Below are 25575 nucleotides of genomic sequence, written 5' to 3' on the forward strand. Positions count from 1 at the left end.
AGAACCAGAGAGGCTTAACACTTCTCTACCCACTCAGTCAGTCAGACAGAACTCAGTGGATATGTTTAGTTTTTACTGAGGGAGAAGGAGAGGGTAACACTCTAAGTGACAAATAAAGAAAAATATATCCTACAAACATCAGTGGGTATGATTTAAATTCCTCAGCTTTTCTGGCAGCTTTCTTGAGTAGGTCTTGCATTTTATTTATATATTTTCTTGATAAAGCTGCTTGGTTTGCGTCTTGCCAAACTAAAGCAGCGTCTGTGTTTCAGGGGATTTCCAATTAACACCCCACACCCCCATCTCGTATCCATTTCTCATTACGGGAATGATGTAAATATATGTGCTCATCCTTTTTGATTTGTTGACATGGTAGCATGCCAGTTGACAGCATGCCCAGTCAAAGGGCTTAGTACTGCAAATTTTAATAGCAGCTGAGCCTAGTATTAGGTACAACTGTCATTGATATTCAGGTGCATAGAACTATGTCTCCATGTCTACACACTGTAAACTGGGGCGCTTTTTTGTAAGTAATATTTAATTGAGGATGGAGGTGGTTGGTGTGTGTGTGTGTGTGTGTGTGTGTGTGTGTGTGTGTGTGTGTGTGTGTGTGTGCGGGGGGGCTACAAATGCTCCCATTTCTTGAATAAAACTCAACACATTTCCTCATTGAGGAAGCAGAAGCATATATTACAGTATTGCTGGGGGTGGATGGTGTGCAGGCAAGCCCCCCCCCCCCCACACACACACACACCCTCCATCCCACCTCCTTATCTCAGGCCGACAGTTGTCGGGAATCACGAGCAGAGGCCTGAGTTAGTGCGGCAGGCAGGCCTGGGGATATGGATCAAAGAGACAGAGCTGGAGAACCAAAGAAGCTCTGATCCCCCAACACTGAAACGCACTCTATTCTATCCTTACTCACCCACTCTCCCTCTCTCTCCATCTCTCTCTCTCTCTCTCTCTCTCTCTCTCTCTATCTTTCACCCTGACATCAAATGGCAAGCCAGAGAGCTTCACCATTCCAAAGCAGGCTAAATCTTCCTCTCACAACAAATTGGAGAGAAAATGTGAGAGGAGAAATGTGTTGTCATGGTGTGCTGAGGTGTTGGGGTCACTATAGGAAAATAATCATTTCATCTTTCAAGCCATGTCACTGAATTTTCTGACCTGATAAAAAGGTATTCGTGAAGCATTTCTGGCTGCCTGACTGAAAAGAAGAAGAAAAAATCCTCACCATTTAGAATGCTGTAAAACAAAATTTAATTTGTCCAAAAAATAGAGTGCTGCTTAAAAAAGGTTTCTTTTTCAGAGAGGTTTGAAACAGCTCTGTTTGTAAAGCTGTGAAATTGTCCCTATTTACATGCAGTGCCATCACAGGGATAGTATTTCACACTGTCATTTTGTCTGTCTGTCAGTAACTGTTGGAACTGGGATGTACTCAGTCTCAACATGAAAGTCCACCTCTAATTCTTTCCCATTCAATTTAAGAGGAGGTGGTGCAGAAATGGCTTGTGTGAATTACATTGCAAATGCAATATAGCTGTTTCAAATTGAATTACTGGCTGTCAGACATACAGCATATCGTCTTCCTGCCATTTTGAAGTGAGATCTTAAGAAATTCTCCCTGCATTGTTATCTCATGTAAATGCTTGGGAACATGATGAAAGGGTCAATGCCAGTAAAGCCATAATGGAAACCCTTCAGCCGGGACTCAGAATAGACCAAGAGGACAATAAACAGAATCCAGCAGCCTTTACTGCAGGCAAATTTCATGTCAGGAATGAATACTGTTTCAGTCAAATGAATTTACTAGAATGGATTTGAATTTAAAATTTGATAAGATGTACTCCACAGTGGACTGATATGTCATGGCTTTGTTTTACCATAAAACAGGCAATAGTATAAATATACTTGAAAGGATGATACACTTGTTTTAAACTTATTTTAAACGAAAGATTTAATTTTGTTAATGAAATCTTCAGGCTGCTTAAGATTATCCAGTATTTCTGTCAGGGTCCTGGGACTGGGCGACCCAGGATCCCTGAGCAGTTATGTATTATATTATTATTATTATTATTATTATTATTATTATTATTATATGTATTTTGGTATGGCTGCTGCTCTCCTCCATGATTGTAGATGTGAGTGTGTGTGTTTATGTCTGCGGGGATGCTTGGAGGATGGAGCTCAGCCACCTGCAGGCCTGAGGGGTGTGGCCCTGCGGAAGGACTGGCCACACCCAAAGCCACACACCTGCCGCTGATCAGGGCTCGTCGGGGGAGCTACTTAGGAGAGTCTTGGAGCTCCCACCGACGCGGGATCATTGCATGAGACTCCACGTTAGTCACCCTGTCTAAGCTAAGTCTGAAAGTGTATGCCTGCCGATCTGAGTGTCCTGACAGCTGCCGTTATTGTTTCCCGCAGGAAGAGCGTGGAGGGCACGAAGAGCAGCGAGCACCGGGGGGTGCTGACACGGGAGCAGAGAGCACACGGACTATTCACGGGAGACACGACACGGGAGTCTGGGAAAATACGGGGAGTTATTGTTACGTTGTTTTTCACCTTGTAAATAAACACTGCATATACATAGAGCACCGCGCCTGGGTCCTCCTTCCCCACTCCTTCCACGGTGTGCCATGCCATACCGTGACAGAATGATCCCGCCACGTATGGACCCAGCGGTCTCTGAGGAGAGGCTCAGGAGGGAGGTTATGGACAGGGTTTACAGACTCTGTGAGTTATGGTGGGAGAAGCCCGTGGAAGGTTTGCGTCGCGCCGTGGAGAGGCGGCTGCAGGAGACGCTTTTTAAATTTCCCTGGCTGGTTGACGACCTTAATCCTGTCGTCTTGGACTTCTTACTTTCCACCCTCCACCTCCACTCTCCTCCTCAGGCTGCTCACCGGCCCGGACAGCTGGTGGATTCACTGCCTGAGACGGCGGCCCCGACGCCGACACGGAAACGACGTTCGCGCCGCCAGCGTTCCTCACCGCAGCCACATCCACGGACATCTCAAGAGCCGGCTGTGGTGAGTAGTACGGACAATTTTCCATTTCCCTCACCATCTGTGTTTGTGTCTGCAGTGGACGAGCTAACGACGCAGGTAACGTCACCTTGGTCTGAGGTCGCTACACCACCCGCTGCTTCACCATCTGCAGCTGTACCTCCGCCACCGTTTCGTCTGCCTGCAGCCACCATCCTGATTTCTTTTTCACTGCCAGCTGCGGAGACACGACACGGGAGTCTGGGAAAATACGGGGAGTTATTGTTACGTTGTTTTTCACCTTGTAAATAAACACTGCCTATACATAGAGCACCGCGCCTGGGTCCTCCTTCCCCACTCCTTCCACGGTGTGCCATGCCATACCGTGACAATTTCTTAAACTGCAAACAGCAATGGGGGCATACCTGCTAATCAGTCTTTGTTATTAAAGAATCTCTCTAGAACTTATTTTCACCTCGGTGACACTACATATTGCTCATCTCAACAGTCAGTTACAAACCATTAGTACTGTGAGCCCACCCCATCCAGACAAATAGTCAAAGTATCAATGCTTTTCCCCCCACCTGGACTTGCCTCACTGTTGGCCAGGTTTTGGTTAAACAGGGAGGAGCATGCTTTTTATCCTTTCTAAGGTTCTACCATAAGGAGAAAGGGGACTCTCATCATTGTCACTCTCTACTTTAACAGGGCAGTTCCACATTTTCCTCTCAAAACACTGCTGCTCAAATTCACTATATTGCCAAAAGTATTCACTTGTCTGCCTTCAAACACATTTAAACTTCAGTGATATCCCATTCTTAATCCATAGGGTTTAGTATGATGTCAGCCTATCAGCTTCAACTCTTCTGAGAAGGCTTTGCACAAGGTTTAGAAGTGTGTTCATGGGAATTTTTGACCATTCTTTGAGAAGTGCATTTGTGTGGTCAGACACTGAAGGCCTGGATTGCTTTTCTGTCAGGTTGATGTCAGGAGTCTGTGTAGGCCAGTCAAGTTATTGGACATCAAACTCACTCAACCATGTCTTTACAGACATTGCTTTGTGCACTGGTGCTCAAAAATATTGGAAGAGGAATGGGCTATCCCCAGGTGGAATTATCTTACTAATACTGTTGCTTGCTCTTTGTTACAGACCATACAAGAAGTTTTGGGCGTCAGTTTTGATGACTAAAATTATATTGTTTTATTAGTTCATTACTTTATTATATTTATATTTATGTAGCTTGCCATCACCAGTGTGTGAATGTGTGTGTGAATGGGTGGATGACTGGTTGTGTAAAGCGCTTTGGGGTCCTTAGGGACTAGAAAAGCGCTATACAAATACAGGCCATTTACCATTTTACCATATTTATTGTTTTATTAGTGCATTAATCAGTTGATATGTGTGTCTGTGTATTGTATCCTATACAGTTTATCAATGTAGCTTACTAATCAAGCAAAGTAGTAACCTGATAACTTATAACTCTACCTGCTTGTCCATTTAATCTAACTTCTGGCTAAAAAGGAACAATATGCCAAAAACACAGCTGTTTCAAAATGTTAAGTCTGTGGTTTTGTTCCAGTAGCCAACTTCTCATCAGTATTTATACCGATTTTTATCTATGTACAGTAGTCCCTCGTTTATCGCGGGAGTTATGTTCAAAAAATAACCCGGGATAGGTGAAATCCATGAAGTAGCCGACTTTATTTTTTACAATTATTATAGATGTTTTATGGCTGTAAAACCTCTCACTACACACTTTATACACTTTCCTCAGACAGGCATGATCATTTTCACACGTTTCTCTCTTGTTCAAACAATCTCAAAGTTTAAACCTTCGTAGAAAAATAAGTCCAGTATTATAGAAATCAAAGATCAAATCCTGTTTTCAGGTCCAGAAAATGGGAATAGAGCAGCTGCCAGAGAATTCAACATTAATGTATCAATGGTACGGAAGTAGAGGAAGCAAGAAGAATGAGTCGAATAAAGTTTGACTTATCTAATTGTTTTGTTTTGCTTAATGCGCCTTATAATCTGAAAAATATGGTAACTTCCACCTTCCTTTAGCATGTCCAGAAGTCCAACTTTTTGTGTGATGGTTAGCATCTTACTCTGCCTTTTGGGTTCTACCGCAGGAGCCTTTGACGTTTCGTCAACTTTGTTGTGTTTGTTGAACTTACAAACATACAGTACAGCACTTCAGAGTCACACTGCTAGCGATCAAAGATTTATGTAAATTTGACAAGCTGAACGCATTCTGTACTGTACAGGAGACACGGCAAGAGATGATTGACAGCCAATCAGAACACAGAACACAATGCGCTGTATTAAAAAAAAAAACATGGAAAATTGCACACAAAACACGAAACAGCGAGGTGAAGCGTTATAGTGAGGAACCACTGTACACACTCTCCACAAACTTCCTTTAGTCTCCTTTCTTATCCCTATCTCTCCACAACAACCTTTGGTCACCAAATCATAATGTTCCTTCTCCTGTCAATAAAAATAGGAGAAGTGGACTTCTGATGATGTCATGGATGGATAGATAGCCAAACTTCTCAGCTCTCGATAGTCTGCAATAAAATCCCCTGAAATCTAACAAGAATAGTGCTAGAAATTGTTCCAGTGGTATATAACTTTAGGGTGATTGATATGGGATGAACAAAAGAGGTTATTCCAAGAGTGAGATGCAAGACGAACAAGAGGACATGCATGACATGTGAAGACATGAGGCTGGAAAAGATGTCGTCAGTGAACCTCCGCAGTCTGCTAGAGACTCACTCGATTGAAAATATAAGTAAGGAAGTAAAAGAGCTTTAAAAAAGACATCAAGAAACCCTCCAGTCTTTTGGTGAGAACCTGAGAAATGACATGAGGAAAGACCTGGATCATTTCAAAAATGAAATCCAAACATGCGACTGGAGAAATGGGAGGAGTGGGGAATAGAGGCCGACACAGCTCTCATTAAAAGTTTGGAAGGACAAGAAAGCCTGCAGGAAAAATTACCAGAACTAGAGTCAAGATTGAGGATGAATAATATTTGTATATTCAGTGTTCAGAGGAAAAGAAGGCGACTCAGCTATCAAGTTTGTGCATGAATTACTCAGGCGTGAGGTGGATCTTTTGGATGAGCTGAACCGCACAACTCATTAACTGGGACATCTGTGGATAAAGCCCCACCAAGACCCATCATTGTGAATTTCCTTTAATTCATCACTAAAGAGAGAATTTTGAGGGAGGCATGGAAAAAAAAAAAGATCCACGTTAAAATTAGGAGCAGATTCTCAGAATCATTGGAGCCGTGGTAGAGGCAGTGTGGGGACCTGTGTGCCAATCACACCCATATCTTTTGAACAACAAAAAAAAGGCCATTTTGGATAAAATTCAAATTTAACTGTATAAATTACTTAGATATAAAATACCTAAGTGCGAAGATCTTTCTTTTTTGTCATTTTAGCAAGGCTTTTGTTAATTGCTTGTAAAAAGTCAATAAGCAGAAGATGCTACAAAGCTGAATCACCAAATTTAGATCACTTCAACAGGGATATCAAATGGTATTTATATTTTGGAAAAGATGACTTTTCAGCTCAGATTAAGGGGAGAGAAGTTTCATAAAAAATGGCAAAAAATGACTTCCTACCTTCAAGGGACTCAGGATGCTGAGGATAAAAATTACTTATGATGTGTACTGTACAGATCATCATATGGACTTGTGAGCCCAGGCTCACACAGTGCTACTCTGCAAGCCATTTAGACCATTTAGATCAGAAAAAAATCTTAAATAAATAAACAAACCTGCCACTCCATATGAACAGCAATATTAAACGGTTTTCGTAAAGCCATCCTAGGTGGGCTAGAACCAATCCCAGCTGTCCGGCAGGAGGCAGAGTACACCCTATACAGTACACCAGCCATTGAGGTGACAATGCTAACCACACCACTGCGCTGTAAAACTGTTAATTAACTGATTAATTTTGGATTCCATCTATAACAATGTTTTCTTTAATAAACTTTTTTTTCAATATAGTCATATATTGTGAAAGACTGAAGTTGGTTATTAAGAACAAGAAAAAAAAACGTAATTTAAGGTATGTGTTAGCACATGTAGTCTAGAATTTGCATCGGGATATGGATGGGCTACCATTCGGAAATATTCAAAATACTATACATATTATGTTTTGCATCAGATTATTGTCTTAAAATTAAATCTTGCTTTTGTTTTGGTTCAGTGAGTGAGTGGGTGCCTATATGACCTGTTGGTATGATGTTCTTTTTATGAAATCCTGTATTAGTTTTATGCCAGATATAGCTGGTCTCAAGCCTTCTAAAAGTCTTTGTCTTGTTAGTCCATAGATTCATTAAGATGGGGGTTTTTCTTTGTTTGTTTGTTTTGCTTTTGTCATGTGAGATGAGTTCTTGTATTCTTTTTGGTATCTTTTTTGGTCAACGGTGTGGTTTTTTTGCCCATTCTCCCATGGATACTATAGATATCATTTTTGCCCAGTATCTTTCTTATTGTTGAATCACAAACAGTGATCTTAACTGAGACAAAATAAGGCCTGCAGTTCTTTATATGTTGTTAAGTGTTCTTTTGTGACCTCCTAAAAGAGTCTTTGGCTGTGTTGGAGTACGCATTTTGAGACCTATTACGTCACAGTGACATGACGACAGCTGTCCCAACCCGATGTGTACTCCAAATGTGTACTCCAATGCGCCATCGATTTCCCCAAATTTGAAGTGTGGTCCGGTGTACACTTCGTGGTCCCATATGTTCCACAATTCATAGCGCGGCGGTGGGTATAAAAATATACGCCATTCAATAGTTGACCATAATCTTACAGAGATGTGATGTTTTTATACATAATTAAAGTCAGTCATATATCCACAAACACAACAAGCTGAAAGTCAGTGATGCTGCTCGGTTTGCAGTCCTGAATATCACGGCACAAGCAGGATTCACTGCACTGTTAATGTTAGCTATGTTATATTGCTGCCTCTGTTTGGTGGTGTCAAGCCAAACGGACTGTGTGTTTGAACGAGCTGACGGTTCACTCGTTAAGCTGAAAGAAAGATGCTTTAATCACAGGAGTCACACATGTGTCCACTGTACCATCTGGGAACTCTTCTTGTTTAGCACTCGTAATAACACAAACACTAAATACTCCTTCTCTTGTGCTGTGCCCTGATGATCCAGCAGGACAAACTCAGCAGTGTATGAGGAAGAGCAGGAGGAAGAGCCAGCAGGAGCTGACAGATGGAGAGAATAGACAGACTGTTCCCTGTTTGTGTAGGACTGCTAGAAAAGTTTAAAATAACTAATTGTCTGTCCTGAATCAGTCTTATTAGGTAATGTTCAAATAATTTTATCATTCCAGTGTTTTCAGTGTGGGAGAAAGTACTCAGGGCCTTCAAGTTAAACACTATGAAAGGCAGAAACAAGTTTAATATTCAGAAACCTAAAGTATGTATCAGCAGCAGAATGGACCTAAAAATAAATGTTTGTTTCAGTTCTATGAAGCTTTGAGTATTTTGGATTAGTAGTACTGCTGTGTTTGTTGTATCATATTGCTGTAATTTTGCTTTATATATAGATGCTTCATATATTCTGAGGTAAGTTGATCTATAGTGTTACATCATATTCTATAGGGATGTTATGTGTTTGTATACTTTCTGCCCAGTTTGACCCATTTAGCAGAAGTCAGACTGTTTAAGGCTCTGATATCTATTCTGTATGAACTAAAGCAGTTATGACATGGTATGATTTTCTCACCCAATAAAGGAATATTTAATATATGAGTCTACTCTTCATTCTATCAGCAACAGTTATCACAGCTCGTACATTTTCTTTTTACGCATATATGTAAGCATTGAGCCAAATTTAGTAATGCCAACATATTAAAAGAACAATATTTGTCTCTTATATATATTACATCTATATATACACTGTCAAAGATACTTGTTTTTGAGTGAAGATTCAAGGTGATTGGAAATTTAAATAAATGCAACTTGAATCTTTACTGAAGCTCAGTATTTGACACAGAGTTCATGCTCACTGCTCTAATATATCATAATAATCTGAGAATGAATATAATATTGTCCATATTATATTTACATTAAAGTGAGATGATTTTAGTCTCATGAACAACATTAGCTAATTGTTATTTACTAGCTAATCTTGAAATGACTGTTCAGTACAGAAATGAAGCCCAACAATTATGTTTTTACAGTCCCGTGGTCTCAGCCTCAGATACGCAACTAATCAAAGTGATGTCATAAAAATGAATGAACAACAAAACATTTTTTCTCCTTCATTTCTGTCAAACAATGCTGTATGAAACGTTTCTCGCGGTTAGTATCATGGTTGCTAGGGAACCTGAGCAGGCTAGACCGTCCCATTTCACAAGCCTCTCACTTCCGCACTTCTCGTACTTCCTAGTACGCGCCGTACCTAGTACACAAACTGCGCGTACTCCGAAGCATACGGTCGCTGGATTGGGACACAGCCACTATTGTAGTCTTAGAGTCATTTTGGTCTCAATGTAATTGACTGGTGTCCCAAGTGCATTAATGCATTTCAGTCCAACAGTGACAAGTTTAATCGATGTATCATTTGTTTGGCCGTAGTCCTGAACTCTCTGAGGCAGACGGAGCTCGCGGCCAGCCTCAAGAAGTGTGCAGTTGGATGGAAGGTGGTACAGTATCTGTGGTACCATTTTGGGAGGAGGGCAGGTGCACCCCAGAACAGACAAAGCAGCAGGGATCACATCCTGCTCAGACCCCAAGAACAAAAAAAAGGTGACTAGTTTCTTGGGACTGGCTGGTATTACCGTCAGTTCATGTAGAACTCGGCAGGGATGACCAGCCCCATGACAGACCTCACCTGAAAGGGTGCCCCAGATCCAGTGTTCGTGCAGGTAAGTAGGGGTCTATTTTTGAAACCCATATTCCACATTCCTGACTTTTCTCTCACTTTAATCCTGCAGACCGATGCCTTGAACAGGGGTCTGGGGTGTATTTTGTCCAAGCAGTTGGGGTTGATTGCCTGCCTGCATATCAGGTCCTTTTGTATCACATCACTCAGTTGACTTTGTCAATGAGAAATATTTAAAAATAAGATTTTATTTGGAACATCTACACTAACTTGTTGTACTGTGGATCATGACAAGAAATGCTAAGCTTAAAACTTACCATAGAGCCATCTGGTTTGTAGTGTCACTACAATCAGGCTCCACACCATAATTAAAATGTTTATTTTCCACAATGGAAATTAATATTTACCTATGGTCATGTTGCGGGAAGCTGCCTAACTTACTCTAGCCATAGCAACAATATACTTGAATGTCTTGTAAAAATATATAACACAAAAAGACTACTGTGACTAAAACACTGTTGGTGAAAACCCACATGCATTATTTCCAGCTCATAATCATGACAGTGCTGTATGAAGTATCACTGCTCCAAGTTGATCAAGTAAAAGATAGACAAAGACTTTAATTTCCTGGTTAAAAGTATCAAAGGCATTAAATGTCAAAATCCATTTTGGTCTATGGCTTGTTTTTTTATTTCCTATTTATATTGAATTAACAACTACTTATCCCCTTCTTTTCTTGCATTTTCAAATGAATATGAATAGAATAAATTATATACACTGAATAGAGTCCTTTCATGTTATATATTTTTATTCATGACTGAGTAAATGCTTATCCTCGTGCATAAAGCAGGACTTGCCTGTGGAGATAGCCCATTGCTGACAGGGTTGACATGGTTACTAGGAGTACTAGAGTTCATGAAGGTATCAGTGTAGCTGGAGAAGCTGTGCCGGTTGGTTGCCAGACCATAGGCAGTGCTGCCGTCAGGACTTGATAAACCACTCTGGTGCATGGTGGAAGGAGGTAAGGGTTGGGGACGGTGAACAGTAGCCCCACCATCTGAAAAGTAAAACACTTCACACATTGGTTCCTTCCTTTATGTAAATAAGACACTAGCTAGGCTAGGCTACCTGTTCTACCAGTTTGTATACCAGATGAGAAAAAACACATTCCCGAACATATATATATATATTTAACACCAACATATAAACAACGCAAGTTTGACAACTTAAGTACACCACCATGATGCCCCACAGTATGTTGAACAGAGACCTGCATAGTGTGGATGTGATACCAAATAGGCTTAATTGGAGGCTTCTGTATCTACTTTAGGATGTCTTTACAACTAAACACAACAGGGAAAACTGGGTTAAACCTGACTGACATTTTGATAGTTACAATTACAAATATTTCCAACAGCAGGTTGTATCACACCTCTCTCTCTGTCTGGGAATTTTTCAGCTTTTTCCAAAATCTACCAAAACAAAATTCATAAACCTTGGAGCAGTGGCAGAGGACGGGCAAAGGAACAACCTGGCATGGAGATTTTGTTTTGTTAAAACTGCAAAATATGCATTGACGTTGGTAGACAATACAGTTTCTTAATGCTTTTCAATACAGTACTAATTCTGTGAGTGCTTTGATGACACGCTAACATTAATTGGGAATGCATACTCTCTGCAATCAGTTTTTTATTCTGTGAAACCACCTAATAATCTTATAATTGAAACAATACTTTTATTCTGAGGCAATATGCTTTAATGTACTAGATAGAGGACAACACTGCAGTTTCTTCTGCTAGAGATAAGACATTATTGGCATATCAGGACCTCTTCCAGAGAAAAACTTAAATTGATCATTAAATTGTTCCATGCATCCAGTCAAAAAACACACACACACACAAGAAAAAGACCCAGCAATATAGGTGTAAAAGTGCCTATCATGAATCATTATTTGTTGGTAAGAACATGGCCAAAATAGCATAGTATCCACGAACTCCTTAGGAAAACCTATAGGTCACATTTGTAATCTGTCAGTGAAAGGATTATCTGTTCTACCTTGAGTGTTGGTCGGGTAGTTGGATTCTGGCAGCTGATATGTAGGAAGTGTTGGCATCCCTGCAGGAGGAAATCCACCTGGCAGAAGGTGATTGAATGCTGCAAGTTGATTGGCTCCTGCTTGTTTTCGCCACCTGGCCCTTCGATTGCTAAACCACACCTTGAAAGAGAAATATATATAAATAAGCTGGAAGGAAAACACCAAAAATGATAAATGGCCTGTATTTGTATAGCGCTTTACTAGTCCCTAAGGACCCCAAAGCGCTTTACACATCCAGTCACACACCCATTCACACACTGGTGATGGCAAGCTACATTGTAAACACAGCCACCCTGGGGCGCACTGACAGAGGTGAGGCTGCCGGACACTGGCGCCACCGGGCCCTCTGACTACCACCAGTAGGCAACGGGTCAAGTGTCTTGCCCAAGGACACAACGATCGAGACTGTCCAAGCCGGGGCTCGAACCGACAACCTTCCGATTACAAGGCGAACTCCCAACTCTTGAGTCAGCTGAATAGCTGAATTTAAAATCAGCAAGAATTTGCACATTTACATTGATTCTATTCTGATGCCATGCTCTAGGTCTCACAGATTCTCCGCTGAAAGAGAATTTTACCTTTTCTCACCACAAAGTACATACAGATAGTCCTTTTGTGAAATTTCACACAGAGGGCAAGATCCACATTCAAAAGCCTATATTTCATTGTCCCGAATATCTGAAATGATTCAGGACATATAACTTACTCTAAGCATTAATATATTGGGACATGCCATCATTTCAAAGGTAAAACTTCAGCAAATTAATGTTTGTAGTGTGTGTTTCTGTGAGTAAATAATTTTTTTTTTCATTATCCACTGTTTCTTCTTGACATTTAGTCCTGCATGTTTGTTTTCATTTCAATTAAACTATACCACTCACATGATTTAACACAGGCATATTTAACACCTACACATCTCTAGGGTCACAGCAGAAATCTTTGCATTGCTTGCAGCTTTCTACCTGCCCACTTTTTCCAGGAATCTTCTTTTTTCATTTAGTGCAAACGAAAATGTGACTTTTATGTAGAGAAGCTGATTTGGACTTCTATATCTGCAGAGCAGACTTAAATTATTACAGCAGGCGTTGTTGCCTTGAGGTACTTGCGCAAAAACCGCAGAAGTAGATCATACGGTCTCACTACCTCTGTAGAAGAGACGTGACGGAAAGGAAACAGAATATGACCTATCATCATTTTAACATGATATCTTTGGATTGCTTTCTAATGCAAGGATGCATAGATGTGGAATGTATATGTTTGTACATTTATAGATACATATTTCTGGCACATTTAGAGACATATTTAAGGCTCTGTGTGTGGAACCCATGTTCCACATTCCTAACTTTTCTCTCCCTTTTATCCTGCAGACCAATGCCTTGAACAGGGGTCTGAGGGGGTATTTTGTCCAAGCAGGTGGGGTTGATTGCCTATCAGGTCCTTTTGTATCACATCCCTCAGTTGACATTGTCAATGAATAAATCTTTAAATATAAGACTCAATTTGGAAAATCTACTCTGGAACAAGAAACACTAAGTTTAAAACTTGCCATAGAGCCCTCTGGTTTGTAAGATTTCCTCAGTGAGAAAGTGTCTCTATAGTCAGGCTCCACACCATAATTAAAATATTTATTTTCAGGAGCGGGACCACACCTCCAAACATGTTCCTTCCGGTTGTAATCTATATAGGTTTTCCCCAGTTCTGCAAACTGTTCATTCTCGTTCATTCCCCAACCTCCCTCCCTCTTTGTTCTCAATTCTTTAACTTCTTCACTCCTATTTAGTACATGGGAATCTGCCAGGCCTGGGAGCCGTCGCCAGTCCCCTTCGAAGCCTTCCCTAAACCGCAGCTCAATTCATGTCCAAGCATTCGCCTTTACCTACTAAAACGCTGTCAAACCTAAAATGAGGATGTGGGCCCAGCTAGTGAATCGAGCCTAAAGGATAATGTACCAAAGCTATCCTTGGAATTCAAAACAAAAACTGAACTTCATATCAGTTGCGCCAACATCGCTGTGGAACAAGATAAAAATCCATCATCCAAGGAAAGTCTCCACAAAACTCAATCCACTCCCTAGGCTTCCTTTCCTCCTGCTATGGCAGACCACTCCTCCACAGTGGCGCCCTGTTCCACTCCTGTATTTGCTGACCTCTGTACCCTCCAACCACCCACCAAGAACGTCACTGCAGACTCTGGAGTGACTGAAAAAATGAGATCACAGATACAAGCTGGGGAAATGAGCTTCCTCCTTAGATTGGATGGCTTCTCCCTTAGCGATAGGGTAAAGGGATTAGCGATCCAGGGGGGGCTCAGAGTAGAGCTGCTACTCTACCACATCAAAAGGACCCAGTTAAGGTGGTTCAGGCATCTGATGAGGATGCCTCTGGGAACAGTTTCCTGTGCATGTGCCCCCGAGAGGAAGTCCTAGGGCAGACCTAAGACATGCTGGACAGACTAAATCTATCAGCTGGCCTTGGAATGCATTGGTGTTCCCAGGAGAAGGCGGCTGGGGAGAGGAAGGTTTGGGCTTCTCTGCTTAGGCTATTGCCCTCTCAACCAACCCCAGATAAGTGGAAGAAAATGGAAGGATGGATAGTTAAATTGAATTGACCTCAACAGCTGGTGAAGAGATGAATGCTTCCCTCCAAGAATGTGGACAAGTGGAAGAAGAAATTATCTGACAGATAACTAACTCAAGCAGAGAAAGCAATCCTTTTGAATGATTTTAATTTTGATGTCAAATCAAAAAAATCTCGCATTTGGAACTAATTACAGCCACAGATTCAGTAATCCAAAAGAACAACACTGTGGATGCAGAGACAGAGCAACTGCAGAGGAAAGTGTCAGCCTGTCTTAGCAACACAAGGCCCCCTGTCTGATGCACTTGAAAACAGACAATGCTTCTGATCACATCTCATGCAACAGATTATACCCAAGGGAAACTATACCGAGTCAGTATGGTGTACCAGTGATACCTAAATAAGGGGGTATTTTTAAAGTTCATTGTCAGTGTGATCAATCAGTTACCTCCAACACCTCAAAATACCTGGCTTGAAGTTTGTGGAGAAAGGGAAAGATGCTGTGAGGGCAGAAGAAATAAGTGTCTCTTAGGCCACTCCAGGACTTTCAAATGCTTCTTACGGAGCCACTCCTTTGTTGCCCGGGCGGTGTGTTTTGGATCATTGTCATGTTGGAAGACCCAGCCTCGTTTCATCTTCAAAGTTCTCACTGATGGAAGGAGGTTTTGGCTCAAAATCTCACGATACATGGCCCCATTCATTCTGTCCTTAACACGGATCAGTCGTCCTGTCCCCTTGGCAGGAAAACAGCCCCATAGCATGATGTTTCCACCCCCATGCTTCACAGTAGGTATGGTGTTCTTGGGATGCAACTCAGTATTCTTCTTCCTCCAAACACGACGAGTTGAGTTTATACCAAAAAGTTCTACTTTGGTTTCATCTGACCACATGACATTCTCCCAATCCTCTGCTGTATCATCCATGTGCTCTCTGGCAAACTTCAGACGGGCCTGGACATGCACTGGCTTCAGCAGCGGAACACGTCTGGCACTGCGGGATTTGATTCCCTGCCGTTGTAGTGTGTTACTGATGGTGACCTTTGTTACTTTGGTCCCAGCTCTCTGCAGGTCATTCACCAGGTCCCCCCGTGTGGTTCTGGGATCTTTGCTCACCGTTCTCATGATCATTTTGACCCCACGGGATGAGCTCTTGCGTGGAGCCCCAGATCGAGGGAGATTATCAGTGGTCTTGTATGTCTTCCACTTTCTGATGATTGCTCCCACAGTTGATTTTTTCACACCAAGCTGGTTGCCTATTGTAGATTCACTCTTCCCAGTCTGGTGCAGGTCTACAATACTTTTCCTGGTGTCCTTCGAAAGCTCTTTGGTCTTGGCCATGGCGGAGTTTGGAGTCTGACTGTTTGAGGCTGTGGACAGGTGTCTTTTATACAGATGATGAGTTCAAACAGGTGCCATTCATACAGGTAACGAGTGGGGGACAGAAAAGCTTCTTACAGAAGACGTTACAGGTCTGTGAGAGCCAGAAATCTTCCTTGTTTGAGGTGACCAAATACTTATTTTCCACCCTAATTTACGAATAAATTCTTTACAAATCCTACCATGTGAATTCATGGATTTTTTTTTCACATTCTGTCTCTCACAGTTGAAGTGTACCTCTGGTGCAAATTACTGACCTCTGTCATCATTTTAGGTGGGGGAACTTGCACAATCGGTGGCTGACTAAATACTTTTTTGCCCCACTGTATGTCTGTCTTTACTTGTCTTCCAGCTACTGATTACATGGTAGTTTGTACACTGAAAAGAGTTAAAGAAGCAGGCACCCGATTGGTCTGTAATGAGGGTGGTCCTATTCTGAAGTGGAATCACTGTGTAATTTCTTACAAAGTCCACATAAAAGGACCAGTACTAGAAACGTAGGTGTGTCATGGATTCCATAGGCACAACCCCGTTCATTTCCAATGATTCTGACCAACTATAATAGATGTTTTTAGAATAAAATGGGTTGCTAATTGCAGCCATGCAAAATCAGTAATTTCAGTGACAATCATTCAAGCTGACTATAACTGGTTTTATTTTTTGTTTCTCCATGTTTATACATTAAGTAGTACTGAAACAATGATTTGATTTGACACACCACAAATATTTTTTAGTTACAGTCTTTGCAGTTCTCTGTTTCCCATCACTATATCTCTACCATACAGTATTTAATATTAATATATTTTTTGAAACCTTCCATGGCCTCAGCTTAAGGACACAGAAATAGTATTCAAATGTAGTGTAAAGTTATAACTAGGCCTACTTAACTGTGCCATAATCCAAAGTTACAAATTTTGTCAACATGAATGAGAAATAGTTAGCTTCAAAGCAAGTTAGAAGGTGGGCATTGAGTTGGATTTTTTTTTTTTAATTTGTACTCCAGTAACTTATTCTGTGAGTAGGATGGACGTAAAATGACCATTGTCAAGTCGAGGCATACAGATAATTCTGAGGTCGGCATTTATGACCTAAGTGGCAGGCATGGAGGAGTTTCCATGCCACGCTGGTTTCTCATTGTCTCAGTTTTCTGTGACTTGATTGAGCCACTTTGCAGTTATGGCTTAAAGTTCCCCTGAGAGCGAAGACTTCCATGATCTGCTCTGATTTTTACAATGAGTGGTAGACTCTAAACTGGTGGGAAAAACAAATTCCAGCCAAGAATCTGGGAGTGAGACATGCAAGAGGAATGCAGCACCCACCCTACTGCTGAAAACTTACAGCTGTTGTTAGAACTCTACAATATTTTCCAAAACACAACTGAGGCACTGTGAAGCTGTCAAACAGAGACCAAAGCCAGTTTCCTTAGTGGAGATGTGAACAGCTGGCAGAGTCTCCAGAAGTTAGAGAGAGTTAGTCTTGCACACTGAACAAATATATAAAACACTGTGAAAAAGTCTCACACCTCATTTTGTTATATTTTGCTAAGAATATGGGAAACGTACAGTGATGTACTGAAAACAAACATACTTGAAAGTACAGAGTTTGTACAATTCTCATGAGATTAAAAGTCAGTATTTCTATGACCAACTTTATTGTTCATCACAGCTTGAACTGTTTTTGGCAGCCATGCCAATTAGAAACTTTGCATCGGGGTCAAAATCTGACAGTACTTTTCTGCATTCATAATTGAAATGCAGCCAGTAGTTCTTCTTTAATGTGGCATACCAGAACATTCTCTCCCACTTTCCCTTCCTTATAAATGGCTTCTTGACCATCACCTTTGTTGAGCAATAGATGAATCAACTGAAGGACCAGAACTGTCTCTCAGGTCCTGTGTCAGGTCATTTTATCCTGTTATGGACATTTCTTATATCTTTCATCTACTTTAGATTCCTTTTAAGACGTCCTATTTTTTGTACTCTAGTTGTCCAGTTTCCTCATTTTTTAAGGATTCACTCCAAAGCAAGCTGGTGAGCAAACCGATCTTTAATCATAACCTTCTTGGTGCAAAAATACAATTTTACACCTGCCAACCTGTGTTATCATTAACACAATGATATGAAAGAAAATAATGTATTTTTGTAACAAGCTACTTAGTTTGTTCATTGTTTTTATTTCATCATCATATTCCTTAGAACATTTTAAAATTCGGTCTTTGTTAAGTTGTCTGTTATGTATTGACACTGGCCAGCAAAGACAGAGGGACCATGAGGTCCCTCTGTCTTTGCTGGCCTGACCTGCCATTTCGGGGGTGGGGTTCCCTCCACCTCAAGCCCTCTTTCTCGCCCTCCTCTGTGTGTGTGTGTGGTGTTCTTTTCTTTTTGCAGCATTGGGACCTTGAAGAAGTTCCCACTCTTGAGCCACATACACTTGCTGGCAATCATACATATGCCGCTGATGTTCCCGTCAAAGGGCACTATTTAGTAGAGCGGTTGAGCTTCAATCAACACTGCATCATTGAGTGACAATAGTTAGTTGAACCCTGGCTCATCCAAAGAAGTGATCTTGTTGTGTTTCTCTTAGTGAAGGAAACTAAGCCATGGAGAGTTTTGGAGAGAGCACCAAGGTTTTTGTAAATATTTCGGAAAGAACTGTGGAGAGTGTGTTTGGGAGAAATTGCCCCACCACTGAGAAAATCACATTTTGTTGGAACTGTTTTGCACCTTGTTTTTTCACTGTAAATAACCTTACTGTAACTGTTCAGGAAGTCTTGTGACTGGGTTCTGTTACTGTGCCATTTGGCAAACCCGACAGACACAACACTGGTTCATCCTTTGAGTTAGGTGCCTTTTTATGTTTGAATGACACATAGGTCATAGTTAGCATGCAAAACACATCTGAATATGTTCAATGGAATAGGAAAAATTAGTTAAAGAGAATTAAAAAAAAAAAAAAACTTTGGAAGGTTTCCAGAAACCTGAAAAACCTTTGCTCATTTTTAAAAATGACTGGACAGTCTTGCTCATTAAAAGCAAAATATAAAGAAACAAGTGATGGCTCAAGACTTCTGAATAGTACAGCAAGTTAGTAGAATATAGTAGAATGCTGCATAGTCAGCAGTAAAGGTTCTAACCAGTCTGTGTGATTTTAAAAAAGCAAATATTTTACTAATTAATCTACTGAGAATGTTGCAGCATTGTATTCGACGACACACATGTTCTCAATAAAAAACATTATTCATGTTCTTATAGAGATGCTCTCTATCAGTCCCTCAGTTCAAGTAGTGAGTTTCAACATTTGAAATGAGTAAGTGTGTCTTTGTTTGTGGGTTTAATGTTTAAAAAAAAAAGAGATCAAGGATGGACTTTAGAGGGAAAACCAGCACACCGCAGACCACGGGCCTCTCTGTGTGAGGATCTAAACGTATTCTACGCTAGATTCGACACAGCGAACACCATGAGACCGGACAGTGTGCGCACCGCGGATGACGTCAGTGCGCACACTGTGTCTGAGGAGGATGTGCGGAGGTGCTTCAGGAAGGTGAACGCACACAAAGCTACTGGTCCGGACGGGATTCCCGGCCGCGTCCTCAAGTCATGCGCGGCTCAGCTGGCCGGAGTGTTCACGCACATCTTCAACCTTTCCCTCTCTCTGTCTGTAGTCCCAGCCTACTTCAAAATGGCCACCATCGTCCCTGTACCCAAATCCTCCACCATCTCCTCACTGAACGACTGGCGACCTGTAGCCCTGACCCCCATCGTAAGCAAATGCTTCGAGAAGCTGGTCAGGGACTTCATCTGCTCTGCACTACCCGACTCACTGGACCCTCTACAGTTCGCATACCGCCACAACAGGTCCACTGATGATGCCATAGCCCTGACACTATATACTGCCCTGTCACACCTGGAGAAGAGAGACACGTATGTGAGAATGCTGTTTGTAGATTACAGCTCAGCATTCAATACCATCGTTCCCTCGAAGCTGGACAGGAAACTGCAGGATCTAGGACTGAGCAGCTCCCTCTGCAGCTGGATCCTTAGCTTCCTGTCTGACAGACGCCAAGTGGTCAGACTGGGCAGCATCACCTCATCCCCCGTCACACTGAACACTGGTGCTCCACAGGGGTGTGTACTGAGCCCTCTCCTGTACTCACTCTACACCTACAACTGCACGGCCACTAACAACTCCAACATCATTGTGAAGTTTGCGGACGACACTACAGTGGTGGGTCTTATCACCAACAGTGATGAGACAGCTTACAGGGAGGAGGTCAGCGCCCTGACCCACTGGTGTCAAGACAACCATCTCACCCTCAACGTCGCAAAGACAAAGGAGTTGATAGTGGACTTCCGGAGGTGCAGAGAAGTACACACCCCCATCACCATCAACGGCGCTGCTGTGGAGAGAGTGAGCAGCTTCCGGTTCCTTGGTGTACATCTGGCTGAGGATCTTACGTGGTCAGTACACACAAACAAAACAGTGAAGAAGGCGCAGCAGCGCCTCTTCTTTCTCAGGAGACTGAAAAGATTCGGCATGAGCCCCCGCATCCTCAGGACCTTCTATCACTGTGCCATTGAGAGCATCCTCACTGGATGCATCACCACCTGGTATGGCAACAGCACCGCCTACAACTGCAAAGCTCTCCAGCGAGTAGTGCGATGCTCTGAACGGATAATTGGAGGTGAGCTTCCCTCCCTCCAAGACATCTACAGGAAGCGGTGCCTGAGGAAAGCGGGGAGGATCATCAAGGACTCCAGTCACCCCAGCCATAAACTGTTCAGACTACTTCCATCAGGAAGGAGGTTCTGCAGCATCCGGTCCCGTACCAGCAGACTGAGAGACAGCTTTTTCCATCAGGCCATCAGACTGCTGAACACTTCATAGACACCTCAGTTTCACTACTGGAACTTTAACATTATGCACTCCACACTGTACAGTAACGCCACTGTTTTGCACATGTCTCACTCTGTATATTTTATTTTATATATTTTATTTATTGTTTACTCTATTTAATTTGTAAAATATGTGTACACACACACACACACACACACACACACGTAGAAAAATATTTAGTATACACATCCAGAAATGCATATACTATTATATTTATTAGTTTCAGATGTAGCCATTCTTGTATTTTGCTTGTTTACATTATTGTATTTGCACAACTCTGTTGCTTGTGAAGCTCGCACACAAGAATTTCACTCACATGTGCTGTACCAATGTACCTGCACATGTGATGTGACAATAAAAGTGATTTGATTTGATTTGATTTGATTTGAATGAAAAATAGACAGATGTCGCGTGGCTGGAGAGATCTATGGATTAATGGATAGTTGAATACTAATGCATTACCTGGACCCTGGCCTCAGTAAGTTTTGTTCTCTGGGCCAGCTCCTCTCTAGTGTAAATATCAGGATAATGTGTTCTTTCAAAAGCCTTCTCCAGCTCCTCCAGCTGCTCCGCTGTGAAAGTAGTCCGACTCCTACGCTGTTTCCTCTTCAGTGGAAGGTCAGGCTCTGATTCCACATCTGACGATTCATCCATCCGGCTGCCTGAATAAGCACAAGGTAAATACGAAGGTATTTAGAGCATTTAGGAAGACTTTAGTCATCATGTTTTTGTGAACATGTATTAATGCAGAATATTCACAGGACAACTGAGAATTACAAACAAATTGCCAAAATTTATAGTTGCAATGGGATGCTAACCATAACCTCATATTTAAAAGTCATTAGCATAAAGTTTGAACTTCCATGAAGATACCCTCTCTTCATGAACTAATTTGAAATGCTGTTAATTTATAAAGTCTGCTCTCAAAACAAAGGTTCCGCTTCAGGTTCCTTTATCTGTTCCTTTTTGTTAAACCTTGTTGTTTTACATTTTGGAATCAGAAACCTTTGCCCAGAAAAAAGAAACTGAAACTCACTATGCAAGGATGGTAAATTAAACCATTATTAATTAAGAAGAACAGGATAAGTCTTTACACTATTACTTTGGTATTATTCACTAAAATGACCTGAAATGCACTGAAACATAATTACCATTTCATGGTAATGTACAGGGTGGCCCATTTATATGGATACACCATAATAAAATGGGAATGGTTGGTGATATTAAAGTCCTGTTTGTGGCACATATGTGAGGGGGCAAACTCCTCAAGATGGGTGGTGACCATGGTGGCCATTTAGAAGTCGGCCATCTTGGATAGAACTTTTGTTTTTTCAATAGGAAGAGGGCCATGTGACACATCAAACTTATTGGTAATGTCACAAGAAAAACAATGGTGTGCTTGGTTTCAACGTAACTTTATTCTTTTATGAGTTATTTACAAGTTTCTGACCACTTATAAAATGTGTTCAATGTGCTGCGCATTGTGTTGGATTCTCAATGCAACCCTCTTCTCCCACTCTTCACACACTGATAGCAACACCGCAGGAGAAATGCCAGCACAGGCATCCAGTATCCGTAGTTTCAGGTGCTGCACATCTCGTATCTTCACACCATAGACAATTGCCTTCAGATGACCCCAAAGATAAAAGTCTAAGGGGGTCAGATTGGGAGACCTTGGGGGGCATTCAACTGGCCCACAAAGACCAATCCACTTTCCAGGAAACTGTTCATCTAGGAATGCTCGGCCCTGGCACCCATAATGTGGTGGTGCACCATCTTGCTGGAAAAAATCAGGGAACGTGCCAGCTTCAGTGCATAAAGAGGGAAACACATCATCATGTAGCAATTTCAAATATCCAGTGGCCTTGAGGTTTTCATTGATGAAGAATGGACCCACTATCGTTGTACCCCATATACTACACCAAACCATCACTTTTGTTGGTCCAACAGTCTTGGAGGGATCCATCCAATGTGGGTTAGTGTCAGACCAATAGCAGTGGTTTTGTTTGTTAACTTCACCATTCACATAAAAGTTTGCCTCATCACTGAACAAAATCTTCTGCGTAAACTCAGGGTCCTGTTCCAATTTTTGTTTTGCCCATTCTGTAAATTCTGTGCACCGATCTGGTCATCCTCGTTGAGATGCTGCAGTAGCTGGAGTTTGTAAGGGTGCCATTTGTGAGTAGCTAATATCCACCAAAGGGATGTTTGACTAATGCCACTCTCCAGTGACATGCGGCGAGTGCTACGCTGTGGGCTCTTGCTGAATGAAACTAGGACAGCCACTGATGTTTCTTCATTAGTGACAGTTTTCTTGCATCCACATTTTGGCAAATCCGACACTGAACCAGTTTCACGAAACTTAGCAAGCAGTTTACTAACTGTAGCATGGGAGATGGGTGGTCTCATAGGGTGTATTGCATTGTCTTGCTGCAATGACCCGATTACTGCGTTTACCAGATATCAACACAATTTTGATCCGCTCCTCACGTGTTAACCTCTTCAACATGTCAATGGCTGTGAACAAAGTTACTTGTAAATAACTCATGAAAGAATAAAGTTACGTTGAAACCAAGCAGCACGGTGGTACCGTGGTTAGCACTGTTGCCGCACAGCAAGAAGGTCCTGAGTTCAATTCCACCATCAGGCCGGGGTCTTTCTGTGTGGAGTTTGCATGTTCTACCCGTGTTTGCGTGGGTTCCCTCCGGGTACTCCGGCTTCCTCCCACCGTCCAAAGATATGCAACTTGTGAGGATAGGTTAATTGGATAATCCAAATTGCCACTAGGTGTGAATGTGCGAGTGAATGCGACCTGTCCAGAGTGTACTCTCGCCCTATGACAGCTGGGATAGGCTCCAGCGCCCCCCGCAACCCTGAAAAGGATAAGCGGAAGTGAATGAATGGATGGATGAAACCAAGCACACCATTGTTTTTCTTGTGACATTACCAATAAGTTTGATGTGTCACATGGCCCTCTTCCTATTGAAAAAACAAAAGTTCTATCCAAGATGGCCGACTTCTAAATGGCCACCATGGTCAACACCGATCTTGAGGAGTTTGCCCCCTCACATATACTAATGTGCCACAAACAGAACTTTAATATCGCCAACCATTCCCATTTTATTACGGTGTATCCATATAAATGGCCCACCCTGTAGGTAATGTAGCTCAGGAGGTAGAGCAGGTCGAACGATTCCTGGCTCCCCCAGTCTGCATACCAAATATCCATGGGCAAGATACTAACCCCCACTTGCTCTCCAAAGCATCCATCTGAGTATGAATGCGTATGAGTGTATATTAGTTAGAAAGTACTGACAAAGCATAGAGTGCTTGTGTGAGTGGGTGTGTATGGGTGAATGCGGCATGTTGTATACAGCGCTTTGAGTACTCCAGGAGATTAGAAAAGCACTATATAAGAATCCGTCCATTTACCATTCACAACAGCACAAATTCCTCTCATATTGAGAACACACATACAGCCTTTGTTTTGTTGTTTATGTTTGAATATAAAACTAACAAATCAAAGCAAAGTTGGAAAAACAGCCCAAAGAGACTTCAAAGCAATCACTGCAGTGATTCTGCTTTAGGAACATGAATAGGTAAAAGGTGATAAAAGGCTTGACTGCTTATCACTGCCTTTGTTACCTGCTCAAGATCAGGCTCTGGCTGCTAGGCTGAAGTCAGCATACACTCAGCTTTAACATCATTCTGGGTTCTTGGCTAGCTTTGTGTTAGCATGCTGTCTGTGCAGATGCTTGCAAAGAGACAAAGTCTTGTTAGCCACAGACACAGAGCACCAGCCATATCTCAGCACAGCAAAGCTGCCATGCAGGAGCTGGCAGTGGGTCAGAAACTGATCTGTAAATACAAGAATGGCCATTATTACCAGAGCAAATGTGGTGCTAACCACGGCTAAGTTCTATGAAGTGGTGTTTGACGACGACTCGTTCTATGACAACCTCTTCCCTGAGGATATTAAAAACTGTGTCCACCTCGGTCCACCCACTAAAGGTTGGAAGAAAGGAACCTCCAGCAGATCCAGACCCCGATGCAGAGCCATAGTGACAAAAGACTCGGTATGGAAGAGAGTCCAAGAATTATAATAACTAATGATTAAATGCATTTATTAACACACAGTTAATAAAAATTGCAGCACAACTAAAGAAGGATTCAGGGTCACCTGATCCAGCTATAACCATATGCTTTATCAAAGGAAAGCTTTAAACCGAATCTTGAAAGTAGAGAGGGTATCTGTCTCCTGACTCCAAACTGGGAACTAGTTCCACAGAAGATTGGCCTGAAAGCTGAAGGTTCTGCTTCCCATTCTACTTTTAAACATTCTAGGAACCACAAGTAAGCCTGCAGTCTAGTCAAAGACATCTACTGGGAGTCAGGAAGTCTTTAGGGCAACCTGATAATAATGATTGACAGTAGTCCACCCTAGAAGTAATAAATGAATGAACTAGTTTTTCATCATCCCTCTGAGACAGGATGTTTCTAAGTGTTGAGAAGTTGCAGAAATGTAATGCAGTTCTACATACCTGTGTAATATACACATTGAAGGGCATACCTGGTAAAAAATCATTGATTCCTCACAGTATTACTGGACACCAAGGTAATGTTATCCAGATTATTTGGTTGAACACCATATTTCTAAGATATTTATTTAGGGCAGTGTAACGGTGTGTTCACACCGAACGCGATGGACGCGAATAGAGCGTCAGGTTTACATGTAAAGTGAATGGAAAAGCGCAATGACACGTGATTGCAGGTCCCACGAAA

The 25575-nt window shown here is 41.9% G+C and overlaps 1 protein-coding gene across 4 annotated transcripts in view; it reads right to left on the minus strand.

Moving 5' to 3' along the window:
- LOC146550617 (paired box protein Pax-7-like) overlaps positions 1-25575 on the minus strand; it is a 107752-nt gene that overhangs the window by 46868 nt on the left and 35309 nt on the right. For all 4 annotated transcript variants that reach the window (XM_085260858.1, XM_085260857.1, XM_085260860.1 and 1 more), the window contains exons 5-7: positions 21256-21455; positions 11909-12068; positions 10711-10910 (exon numbers count right to left, since the gene is read on the minus strand). In XM_085260858.1, the coding sequence (XP_085116984.1) occupies positions 10711-10910; positions 11909-12068; positions 21256-21455 (560 nt within the window). The remainder of the gene's footprint in view (positions 1-10710; positions 10911-11908; positions 12069-21255; positions 21456-25575) is intronic.

This window comes from Mchenga conophoros, linkage group LG20, assembly GCF_057382185.1.
Source record: "Mchenga conophoros isolate Kocher_MC1m ecotype Shallow Benthic linkage group LG20, M_conophoros_male_GT1.1, whole genome shotgun sequence".
Classification (NCBI taxonomy): Eukaryota; Metazoa; Chordata; class Actinopteri; order Cichliformes; family Cichlidae; genus Mchenga; species Mchenga conophoros.